The sequence below is a fragment of the Telopea speciosissima genome, chromosome 8 (assembly GCF_018873765.1).
Source record: "Telopea speciosissima isolate NSW1024214 ecotype Mountain lineage chromosome 8, Tspe_v1, whole genome shotgun sequence".
In the NCBI taxonomy this organism is placed as follows: domain Eukaryota; kingdom Viridiplantae; phylum Streptophyta; class Magnoliopsida; order Proteales; family Proteaceae; genus Telopea; species Telopea speciosissima.
In genome coordinates this window covers 61201018-61214228 of record NC_057923.1, presented here as the reverse complement: position 1 = coordinate 61214228, position 13211 = coordinate 61201018, and the positions used below count along the sequence as shown (strand labels likewise).

The 13211-nt window shown below is 38.9% G+C and overlaps 1 protein-coding gene across 1 annotated transcript in view; it reads right to left on the bottom strand.

Moving 5' to 3' along the window:
* Positions 1–344: 344 nt before the first annotated feature.
* The window catches only part of LOC122671979 (CMP-sialic acid transporter 2-like), a 75506-nt gene continuing 62639 nt past the window's right edge, over positions 345–13211 (bottom strand). The window contains exons 9-15 of the mRNA XM_043869480.1: positions 8005–8074; positions 7379–7486; positions 7051–7184; positions 6889–6968; positions 1319–1367; positions 1126–1197; positions 345–553 (exon numbers count right to left, since the gene is read on the bottom strand). Of these exons, the coding sequence (XP_043725415.1) occupies positions 1147–1197; positions 1319–1367; positions 6889–6968; positions 7051–7184; positions 7379–7486; positions 8005–8074 (492 nt within the window). The 3' untranslated portion in view covers positions 345–553; positions 1126–1146. The remainder of the gene's footprint in view (positions 554–1125; positions 1198–1318; positions 1368–6888; positions 6969–7050; positions 7185–7378; positions 7487–8004; positions 8075–13211) is intronic.

Genomic DNA, 13211 nt, shown 5'->3' with positions numbered 1-13211 from the left:
ATCAAACAAAAAAGAAATGGAAAAAGAATTAACAATTTTCCATTTTTCCATTTTTCATCCTCCCCCCCACCCTTTTTAATCCTAAAATAACAAAAAAAAAAAAATTCAGAGAAACAAGCTGCACTTTAGTTTCTGGAAATTGAACATGAAATAAAAGGGAGGCACCAAAATGACATATAAGAACTAAATAAATTTTAATTCATATATAAATGATCTAAGAAGTGTACATATAGAAGTGAAACCATCGGATCAGTATGTTCAAAACCAGATTCAGGGAATTCATCGCTCCTTGAACAAACATACCCCACAGCAACTCTATCTAAAATTCTAAACCTCTTCATTGAACCAAAATGCTTGCTTGCTTGCTGGCTTCTCTTTACTCCAACCTCATTTACCAGGAGCTACAAACCAACAGGGATCCCAATGGCTAAAGGGGTCTCAAAACAAAAGAATTTCTTTTACACCATCTTACTTTATTGAGTTTAGTGAGAACTGGCTAGTCTCCCTACCGCATAGTAAGTCCAGCCAAAAGAATCACCTTCAATGAATATTCCTGAAATGAGAATTGAGAAAATAATAGAGCTCTGAATTTCTCCTTTCTCAATGGTTTTTAAAAAAGTGAAAAAGAAAAATAATTAAAAAAAAAAAAAAAACATTAAATAACCAAGTTCTACCTGTTCAGCCCTGTAACACAAAGGTGAGAGGCTCAATTAAATAAAAACCACAATAATGTGTAACAAAACGATAAGCATAAAATAGCTTCAAAAATTAGTTCCATATAAGTTATGCATCTTTCACAAATTACATCGATTAAGTTGCTATTGTTACTGCCCTTCCAAAATAAAACAAAAAACGATGATAAATTCTTTGGAATCCATCCCAGTTTCTTGATTTTACTTGTTTATTGATGTTCTCTTTTCTTCAAATACCAAAAGTGGATAACACTATAGCATGCACATGCATAAAGCATGAGAGTAGGAGTCATATATCTGACACAATTTAAAGAAATATGGAGTGCCTATATGAGCATCCACACCATAAGCAAAACCAATCAAAGGTCCAAACATTTCTATGGGTACATGTGGAGAGACAATATGCAAGCACACATTTGGTTTAGTACAATACCTGAATAGTACCTTTAACACTTTAGATGGGAAGCAATGGCTGTCTCTCATCAGCTTCAACACGATGGCTAGCCTGGAAATGGTGAAAACAAGAGAATATTAAGGGAGGGGGGAACAATGTAATTCTCCCAGAAGTACTGGAAAGCAGTAAATAATTTTCTCAGGAATCAGAAGGAAAAGATTTTCAATCTCACATCTTCATTAGCTCCAGCCGCCATATTTATGGAGGATGAATCCCTTGACCTGATAATGAAAATACCAATATAAAATGCAAGTAGATTCAAACATCTAGAAGAGAAAATTCAGGACAAGAATACATTGTACTGAAAACAACAAAATCTCAAAACTAGAAGAGTAGCATCAGAATAAAGAGAATTAGTTCTGATTCGCTGCCAATAATAAGTTGGACCCATATATGGGGATTCAGAGCCACCAATTAACTGGAATCACCTAGGATGCCTTTTGTGCAGCACGATCAAATTATCACAAGCATCAAGTTTAGAACTTTAATCTGGACCATTTACTAAACTAGCATCCAGAATTTGTCAACAGATTGAATGGTTAATATTTGTCAGATTAGTCTATTTGGGTTCCACATAGGACGCATGATGCAGTAGTAGCACTATCATGGCTGGACCGGCATGATCCAATCTGGAAACCCAGACCAAGGCGAAACTGAACCCAACTAGGCTTTTGGTCTAATAGGGTTGGTAAGGGTTTACTTAGTTATTTGGGGATATTTTTTTTTAATGGCATATTATTTTATTTTAGAGTTCGATTACATAATAGATTTAACTGAATTGTTTCCTATTGAGAAGAGTTATTTAGTAGTTTCAATTTCCAGATTACATACAAGAATAGAAGTTTTTTTCTTATTTATATACATGTAACCGCATCGTTGGAGTTTATAGATTACTGAGTGAAAATTTGGGTTTGAGGTACCTTCACGGTTGTGAAGTTTTGAATCAGTGACCAGGTGGGTCGGATATCGCTTATATCTTTTTCTCCATCTTGCTTCCATCTTCCTTCAAACTCAGGTATGTCCTATATCTAACCCTTCCCCTTTATTTCTTCTCTCTTCTGTCCTCTTATTCTTCCTATTCTCTTCTTCTTTCCTGCTCCTTGCTTCTTCCTCTTCCATCTTCCTCGCTTCTTTGTGCTACACTGCTATTATTTGTCAGTTCTGTTCTAACGGTACTCGCAGCACAGTTAATCTGATCCATCTCTCTCAGCCTTAACCCTATAAACCCCAAAATTGTTGTGCTAATACCTACCCTAAGGGCGACTCAGTCTATGGAATCTGATGCTTAACTTACGTGGGCTGTGGGAAACAAATCGAGTTTTAGATCTGATATCCCTTGTTCTGCCAGGTATAATTTCAGTAGCTTGATATTAAATTCTGGGTTGTTCTTTCGGGTGATTTGGAACTGGATTCAAAAGGGTATTGTGTTAGGATTCATGCCCTGAAATCTCACTTTAATCGGACTTCTTATGAAGAAGTTCTTACATCTGGAGCAGAACCAGGTTACTGCCTCTCGTTCTCCCACATTATTGATTAAAACCCTATTGTCCATAATTGCAGACAAGTCCCTATAGCTATGGATTTCTTTTATTTATCACCCTTCCTTAGGTTTCCAGAAATAACCTCAAACAATTGTTTCCAGTTGAGTCCTAAGTATGTTTCCCACTTATAAAAGGATCCTAAACTGTTCACAATAGAATAGCCACTATCTCTTTAAATTGAATTATTTACTATTGCTGTGGCTCAGGATTGCATCAATTGGTATCGGAGCCAAAAGTCCTCCTTCTTACCTTAATTATAACGGCCAATAGTGAGGTTATCCAGTAGTTCAGCTCCCATAAGGAGGAAAACTGTGCAAACCTTACTCGTCTCACAGAAAAGGTGACCGTCCTAGAGGCATTGCAGGGTAGGTGTTGACTTCTACAACACGATTGTTACTTCCCTTCAGGCCACAATGCTATCCATGTAAGCTTCCATTGACAAATTGCCACCTTCGGATGAAGGAAAGAGTCACATTCAATTTGGGGATTCTTCCAATTCCATTCTACAAGGCCTGTCTCACATTGCACCACCATGACCACTGGCACATTTTACACCACCATGACCACCGCCACATTTTACAACCATTACCACCGCCTCATTTCACACCACCACCACCTTATGGAGCTGGCTGACCTTTTGATGATGCTCCCTATGGAGCTAAAAAAGGAGCAAGTTGGATGTCCTCGACTTCTACGGGGATAATAATCCGAAGCAATATCTTGACTGGATTCATAGCCTGGAGACATTCATCCGATGGTATGAGTTGACTTAGGTCAGGAAGATTTTATTTGTTGAAGCCAAACTGATGGGTACGGCTAGAGTCTAATGGATCAAGTACCAGCAGCTGAATCAGACTCGAGGCATCGGGTCGGTAAACACTTCGACCAAAATGCGAGAGGCCACGAACTGGTGATTTTTGCTTACCAACTACAAGCAGTGCATGCATTGTAAATTTGCACAGCTGAGAAAAGACATTATGACCACTGAGGAATGTGGCAAAAACTTACTACTTAGCCACCAGACCTGATTTTGAGTGGGGTGAAGAGGTGTTAGTGGCACAATTTTGGACCGGCTTTCAACCTTAGATCAGTGTTGCATTGGCTTCTAGTTGACTTTCTATGATTAAGGACGCCATTCAGGTAACGTATCACATAGAGGACAGACTGAAGAAGCCTCACAGTCGGAGGAGCTTCCTAGACACCTTCTATAAAGGTGACAGTGCATGCAAACTTCCTTCTCAACAGGAGAAGTCATTCAGGAAGAAACAGGTCAACAGTTCTTCTATGGCGTATTCATGGCCACACTACATGTATTCCCCACCTCGTGATCATGGTTCTACAGGCCTCCTTCGAAGCCAAAGGCAGAGATACAGTGTTAACGTGCAAGGGGTAAGGACATTTTTCTACTCAGTGTCCTAATTGTTTGGTCACTTTTGCTACTAAGGAAGATGTCATGGCTATTGCTTCAGAACATACTTCAAAATCTCGGCGAGATCTCGGAAATCTCGGTAAACTGAGCTAGTCGAGACAAAATAGCATACGAAACACAAAAATGTCAAATCTCAAAAATCTCGACCGAGATTTCGAATATTTCAAGAAATCTCGGTGAAATCTCGAATATTTCGAGAATCTCGACCTCCTCAGTACTCATAGAGTCATAGTATTGTATTGTTGGGACTTGGGAGTTAAGAATTGAGTGTTTTTTTTCTTCCAATTTGAACATTTAAATATGTTTATTAAGCCTAAAACAAGCTTACCTTAAAGTTTCGGAGCCAACTATGGCCATATGCCCACCAGAACATAATACCGAAATGTAAAAAAAATGACTGTCTCGCCGAGATCTTGGAAAACTCAACCTGGTCGAGACCGAGTTTTAGAACCTTGCTTCAGAAGAGCAACAAAAGAACGAGATTGTATCTTTGGAGCAAAGTGTAAACTTAGTGAGGTCAACGGCAATGACAGTGGTGTAGAACAACAGGAACCTCGCTACGTTCTTCGTCCAATTTTGGCTCCAAATAAGGTCTCCAATGAGGATGATTGATGTCGTGTTAGTATTTTCTATACCAGAGTGAAATGCAACAACAATTGTGCACTATGGTAATTGAAAGCAGTAGTTATGGGCTTATGGCAACGTCATTTCTGAAGATGTTTGCAAGTAAGGGTTGAAGACAGAGCCGCATCCCACCCACTACAAGGCTGCTTGGGTGAATAACACCAATCTCAAAATCAATAATATGTATTTGCTCATATATTTTATAGGTGGGTTGATCAAAACAATGCCATGTGGTGTTCTACCATTGAAGGTTTGTCACATCCTCTTTGGATGACTCTGGTTATTTGATAAAAAGGTACAACACTGTGGTTATGAGAATACTTACTCCTTCAGACACGGTGTACTCAAAGTGGAGCTTCTTCCCATTAAGGACCTCCCAGCCATTAAACTCAAGAGGACAATAGGGTTGTTTGTCCTCCAGCGAGTTGACTCATATGGCATCCTTCGCCCTCACTCAAACTTGATGTAGTCGAGTTCTTTTAGAGGGGGAGAATTGATGCATAACACTATCATGGCTCAACCGATATGACCCAATCTAGAAACCTAGACCGAGGCGAAACCTAACCCAATCAGGTTTTTGGTCCAATAAAGGTTGGTAGGGGTTTATTAGTTATTTGGGGTTTTTTTTTGTAATTGCATTTTATTTTAGAGTTGGATATATGTAAGTGATTTGATTGAGTTGTTTCCTAGTTTGAGAAGAGTTGTTTGGAAGTTATGAGTCAGTGAACAGGTGGGTAGGCTATCGATCCTATCTTCTTCTAATCTTCTCTATCTTGCTTCCATCTTCCTTCAAACTCAGGTACATCCTATATCTTTCCCTTCTCCTTTGTTTCTTCTCTCTTGTATTCTCTTGTTCTTCCTATTCGTTTCTTCTTTCCTATTCCTTGCTCCTTCCTCTTCCATCCTCCTCTCTTCTTCATGCTATACTGCTATGGTTTTGTCAGTTCTGTTCTAACAGTACTAGCAGCACATTTAATCTGATTGATCTCTCTCACCCTTAATCCTTTCAACCCCAAATTTCTTGTGCTAATACCTACCCTAGGGGTGACTGGGTCTATAGAATCTGGTGCCTAATACTCACATGGGTTGTGGGAAAAAAATCTAGTTTCGGATTTGATGTCCCATGTGCCGCAAGGTATAGTTTCAGTAGCTTGACGTTAAATTCTAGGCATAGTTGTCACGGCATGATTAGAGCTGATTTGGGAGTAGCTCCGATACATGATAAGCTATGAGAAAGTCGTTTGAGGTGGCATGGCCATTTTCAAAGGAGTACGTTGGATGCTCCAGTATGGAAAAGTGATTTGATTCAAATTGAAGAAACTACGAAAGCCAGGGGCAGACCTAAAATGACCCTAGGAGAAGTGGTGAGAAAAGAAATGCATAGCTGAGGCCTTGTATCAAGTATGAACTTGAATAGAGCTGATTTGAGGGCAAGGATACATGTAGCCGGACCCCATTTAGTTGGGATAAGGCTGAGTTTTTGTTGTACTAGTTGTCACGGCATCTGAGCAACCCAAGGCATTGGAGGGGGCCTGGACGCAAGGCGACACCACAAGGCGAGCAAGGTGATGCCTTGACAACTATGATTTTGGGTGGTTATGAACTGGATTCAAGACGTTACTGTGCTAGGATTCATGCCCCGAAATTCCACTGCGATCGGGCTTCTTATGGAGGAGTTCTTACATCCAGAACAGAACCAGGTTACCGCCTCTTTTTCCTGGTCGAGAGGTTGAAGATTACCTTCAATGTTATTGATTAAAATCATATTGTCCATAATTGCATAAAAGTCCCTATAGTTATGAATTTATTTTATTTATCACCCTTCCTTATTGTTGGTTTCCAGAAATACCCTCTACTTAAACATTTGTTTCAAGTTAAGTCCTGAGTTTGTTTTCCTCTTCCAAAAGTATCCTAAACTGTTTATAGTATTTACAGAATTACCATCACATCTTTTAATCGAGTTATTTACTATTCTTGTAGGCCTATAGCAATCCCAAAGCAGGGTCTATGACCCAGGGTTGCACCCTTTGTATGGGCACCAAATGGCGGAGCACAGACAAGGCAGACAGCTCATCCAATTACACACACCAAATAGGGAAAAGATGGGGAAACAGGGTCAACAGAAGCTGAAGTCAATAAAAGATTTACTTGTGATTGTTGTGAACATCCATCATTTCCATGGTCCCATTTTGTGGTTCATCCTTGACTTTTGAAAGAGGTGAAAAGAACTGAAGAGGAAAAGGAAACATTAGTCTCAAAGGGAAGTGATAATAATAATAATAAAAGGATTGCAATTTTTTCATAAAATACCTGATGCATCGAGATAAACACAATAGAGATACCCAAGATAAAGTTTATGGTCAGAGTGTGACCAAATAAAGCTGCAGATGCTATACCCGTAAAGATTGTGGCAACAGTTGATGAGTATTTCTTCAAAATTGTATCTGCATCAATGAAAGATATCCTTCAATAAAATATCTGCAACAAAAATCTCTTTTCAAGGACTGGATTGATAAAAATAAAAGATGAAAAAGGACAACACCGGTCAAATATTAATTTTACTGGAGTTATTTTTTACTCAGAATATTTCCTGATAGACATTTAGGCTGAGAAAAGGACTTAAGCAAGAAGAAATAACCTGCATATTTGAAGAAAAAGGAGGACAGGATCCCTTGTGCTGCATTGTTGCATATTAAAAACATGGTGGCCTTTGAATGCCCTTCCAGGATATCAAAGCTACTGGTACCTAAAAGCATCAAGAAAAAAATCAAACATTATTGTCACACTCAATCTTTTATCTACACATAGAACTCTGTGTAAGGTTTAATCATCTTTCTTACATTAGAAAGAAAGTGTTTGTACAACCACCCCCCCCCCCCAAAAAAAAAGAGGGGTGGGGGGGACACTGATTTCAGGCAACCATTTTCTAGAAAATTTACTCTCATCAATTTCATATTAATAAAAATTAAATAAAGCTATTCACCCAAAAAAAATTAAATAAAGAACACACAAATAACTCCCAAACACTGGTGGAGTAGGATATGATTCTAGGAAAATGAGCCTATGTGGTAACTCACTCAAATCCAACATTAAGAAGAAAATAAACACAAAAACACTAGGCATGAAGCAGTAACTGCAAATAAATATCATGCTTTATTAAACAATAAAAAATTATTATTTAAAAAAAAACTAGAGCAATCTTTTCTTTTCCTAGTTCCAAACACTCATATAGTCATATAGGATTTTCTTTGGACAAGAAATTACCTTTGAAAATGGCAGTTCCAACAATAGCTAGAAAATTGAAAATAGCACCATATCCATATAAAAACAGGTTCTGCAAACCAGGCAAATAAAATCCATCAAGTCAGACAACATATAAACCTTGGGAAATGAACATCCTCCACAGCTTCAAGAAACTATCCCAGGCAAACTATAAACAAATATTGAAAAATGAAAGCATCACCATTCGGGCAGATTAACTAGATGACAAAAGGTAGTCATCATCAAGTGTAAGTTGAGGTTATACACAGTGATGACTTGAGGAACTTCAATGCGAATAGAAATGATGGTGGATGATCCACAAGCAAACTAATAGAAAGATGTGAGGATGATTCTGTAATCACCCGTTAAGTAGGAACTATGAACTCCCTGGAGCATCTACGTGGTAAACATCACATACAGAATCAACCACTTCTGCACACACCATCTACTTCATTCATTCACTATTTCAGACAAGTCCATCTAGTTGATTATTTTTCTGCTTTAATTGAATGAGGCTAGAATAACGAAAGTACCTCTTGAAAAACAAGATTATTCAAAACCATAGTTCGAATCCCATAAAAGATAAATGAATCAATGGTTTAAATGTGGAACACAAGATAAAAACAGTCACATTCCAAAAACATGATAACAGAACAATTATGAGTGTCATCTCAATATCTGCATGTTAGCACTGAATTAAAGGTTTTTATATCTGAAAACCAACAAAAAAGAAGATGAAAAAGTAAAATCCAAAAATAAATAATTTATTCCAACAGAAATTCATTTACAACCATAGGCCCTGTTCCAGGTCCTAGACCTGAAAACTCCTAAATCCTACTTCTAGTCAAACAGCAATCAAAAGAAACTGATCGCTTAATTCTAAGTACTAGAGTGACCAATTAATCTTAAAAGAACTCTAAAAGAAACTGAAATAAAAGAAAATCTCGCTTTTGGACAAGGCAGAAGTCATAATCCTAGTAGGACTTACAGATAGACCTTTAAATTTGAACTCGTAGACTTCGACTATGGTCAAGACTGGAAAAATACTCACTTCGTGGTGGTTTGAACAGGAAAAAATCGTTATTTTGTCAAAATTCTGGAATTTGCAGGTGGTGCACTTCATAGAAGAACTTGATCTTACTGAAACCTTGTCAAACTGGGCTTTTAAATTTTGATTTGAACTTGGAATGATGGGATAAACCAAAATGAGCTAAACCAGATCACTCCAACTTTTCAACCAGATTTGGACAAGTTCAAACACACGGACATGATGCTCTGTTTCTGTAACCTAGAAAACAACATTTCTTCTATTAGACTTATTTCTCTCCCCAGTTATTTGATCAAATGACACTCATGTCGCTGATTTTTGGAGAAAGGACAATGATGTCCCCAACATCACTAAAAGAAAAAGAAAAATCTTTCGTTCAATTTCAATAACATCAACTAGATTCAGCCCACAGCCTTATCCCTTCTTGGGGTCAGGTAAGCCAGTCTTTTTCCTCCAACAATTCAATTCAATACCATATCTCCATGTTCAGTTACATCAAACCAGAGAAATGAATACATAATTTTGGCATTACGGGCAACAAGGGGTGACAGCGACATTAATTTTTTTGGCTTTTCCTTTCTTTTTTGATAGACTGGCATTCATTAGGAAACATTTAGGCTATGTTGGGTGTCAAGAGAATGTAAAAAAGTATAAGAAACATAAAACTTTGGGAGAATGTTCTACAGCAGCTTTCCAAGCATTTGGCCGTCAGAGAATTTATAACTCAAAATTTTCCCTCCCATTTCACAAATAGTTTTGTTATTGTGATTTCCCCAAGAAATCTCAAGAAGTTAGTCACCCATCAATCAAAATTCTTACTCCACCAAATGCCCTACAACCTTCATTAAATATGAGTCAATCCAGTGAAAAAGAATCTCACAAGGAAAGAAGAGGGAAAAATATGAAGAAGCGGTGTAGCTCAGACTGGGGAAAAGGCAGTCAAGCTAGTTCAACCCAAGTCTATCCTTGAGGAGAAGGAAGAGTGAACCTTTTTGTTGAAATCCTTGAATAATGGCTTGTGAACAATGTGCCCACAGCCTCTTTATTTATAATCAGAGATCATTACAATAAAGGAAATAAAATCCTAGTCAAATCACATGTGCAACATGTGCATAATGAACCAGGACACTTTAATGTATCCGGGTCCGGGTCACGGATCAACGGGTAATCCATGAACATTCAACACTCCCCCTCAAGTAGGTGCATACATGTCAAACATGCCCAACTTGCTAACAATAAAACAAAATAATTTACTACCAATTCCCTTAGTAAGAATATCAGCCACTTGATCACTAGACTAAACAAACGGAACACAGATGACCCCTTGCTCCAGCTTTTCCTTGATAAAGTGCCGATCAATCTCAACATGTTTGGTGCGATCATGTTGGACTGGATTATGGGCAATGCTGATTGCGGACTTGTTGTCGCAATAGAGTCTCATTGGAAGGTCAACTGACAATCCAAGATCTTGGAGAAGTCCTTTGAGCCAAAGAAGTTCGCAAATGCCTTGTGCCATGGTTCTAAACTCAGCTTCAGCACTTGACCGAGCAACCATTGCCTGTTTCTTGCTTCTCCAAGTAGTCAAATTTCCTCCAACATAGGTGCAATATCCAGAGGTGGACCTTCTGTCATCAGGGCTGCCTGCCCAATCCGCAGCAGTATAAGCTTCTACCCGGAGATGACTATGTGAGGAATATAGGACTCCTTTACCAGGAAAGGACTTTAGGTACCTTAGGATTCGGTATGCTGCCTCCAAGTGAGAAGAGTGAGGATCATGCATAAACTGGTTGACTACACTTACTGCAAATGCAATATTTGGTCGGGTATGAGACAAGTATATCAATCTCCCAACCAACCTCTGATAACTGCCCTTATCAATAGGGTCACCATCCTTACTCTTCAAGTGTGTGTTAGGTTCCAGAGGTGTATCGGCAGGTTTACACCCAAGCATCCCAGTGTCCTTCAATAAATCGAGAGTATACTTTCTCTAAGAAAGAGATATACCTTTAGCAGAGTAGCCAACCTCTATTGCCAAGAAATACCGCAACCTGCCCAAGTCCTTGATCTCAAACTCGGTACCCAAATAGGTCTTCAACCGCTGAATTTCTTGTTTATCACTTCCGGTGATCACTATATCATCTACATACACAATCAAAATAGTGATATGCTGTCCCACCCTTTTAACAAATAGTGTGTGGTCAACATTGCTTTGCTAATATCCATTAGCAGCCATAGCTCTATGGAAACGACCGAACCAGGCCTGGGGAGACTGTTTTAAGCCATACAAGGCTTTCTTCAATTTGCACACCTTTCCCTGAGTGTTTGGTGAGGCAAAACCCGGAGGTATCTCCATGTAGACATCTTCTTCCAACTCTCCATGTAAGAAGGCATTTTCCACATCAAGTTGTTGAAGATCCCAACCTTGATTCACAGTACAAAAAATGATGACTCTCACTGTATTCATCTTTGCCATAGGAGCAAAGGTTTCTTGATAGTCGATTCCTTGGGTTTGAGTGAACCCTTTGGCAACCAACCTTGCTTTATACCTTTCAACTGAACCATCAGATTTATGCTTCACAACATATACCCATTTACAGCCAACGGGTCTCTTTCCTGATGGAGGAATTACCAAATCCCAGGTCTGATTTTTCTCTAAGGTATGCATTTCTTCATGCATCGCATCCTTCCATTTTTGCTCTGCTATTACTTTCTGCCAATTGTTAGGAATAATAATAAAGGATAATGAAGACACAAAGGCACGGACATAGTTATCAATGCAGCAAGGCGACCATGGCGTTTGAGGGCCTTCCTAAGCGCCTTGGCAGTAGGGCGGCCTCAAGGCGTCGCCTTGGCGAACAAGGCGTTCAAGTGTTCTTTTTTTTATATAACCATTTTATTAGGCATAATAGCATATTAATTTTTATATAATTGTACTTGTATCCTAAATAAATATGAAAGAATTGAAGTACATAATCAAGGAATTGCAAAATAGCATAATCATGACATGTCGGCTAAAGGTAGGGCATATCTACAAACACCTTAAAGACCTCCACGGAAAAGAGGGAAGATAAAACGAAACAAAAAGACCTCTCTCCTAAGTCTATCCAAATGCAGCCAAGAGAGCGGCCCAATCAAAAGTTCAAAACCATTCATAAATATGAAATATTTTCAAGTTCTGGTCTTGTGATCACTTCATTTTAGTCCAATAAAGAAATCATTCAATTCTGTGAAAAAAAAGGAGGAAAAGAAAGAAAGACAAGATTGAATGAAGTTAAAGGAACTGTTTGTTACTCCACAGTCCATGGTTCTCTTTAGAAACAAACAAAAGAACATACAAGGCTGGAGATGTCGATGGAGAGTGGAGATGTTAGAAGGGGTTTAGGTTTAGAAGGAAAAAAGAAGAAAAAACAAAAAGCACAATACTTACAAGGCTGGAGATGTCGCCGGTGGGGGTGGAGGTTGCTTCTCTCGCCGGTGGGGGTGGATGGTCGAGATGGGGGTGTCGGTGGAGAGGAGAGGTTAGAAGTTAGAACTTAAAAAGGAGAAAGTGGTTTAGATTTTAGAAGGAAAAAGGGAAAAAAAAACATGATACTTACAATTAGCCTCACCGGAGAGGGAGGACTGAGAACTTGAGAAGGAGTCGAAGGACTGAGGTCTAAGCGCCGACAGAGTCACTGCAAGTCGCTGCCTCGCCGAACGCTGGTGGAGGATGGGGACTGAGAGGGAGTCGAAGCCTTGAAGGACTGAGGTCTGAGCTCAACTCTGTCGGAGTCGCTGCAAGTTGCTGCTGCTCTGCTTCTTTTTTCTTTCGCTTTTTTCTTTTTGATTTTGGTATGTCCCGCGAAGGTGATTAGGTGAATCGAGTTTGGCATTGGTATTAAGGTTTTGGTTTTTTTTTTTAAAAGTTCAACATATGATTCCATGCTTCTCACAGCATGGAACAAAAAATGTACAACCAATGACATATTTTCAATTAGAATAACTTAAAGTACATAAAAAAAGTAAAAAAACAAAAATATAAAAAAAAAACCAAAAAGCGACTGCCTTGCTCACAAGGCGTCCTAAGGTGTCGCTTTGGTGACCAAGGCGGTTGCCTTTCTAACATACCATAAGGCGCCCCATCGCCATACCTCCAGATTTCCGCTTGGACGCCATGATAACT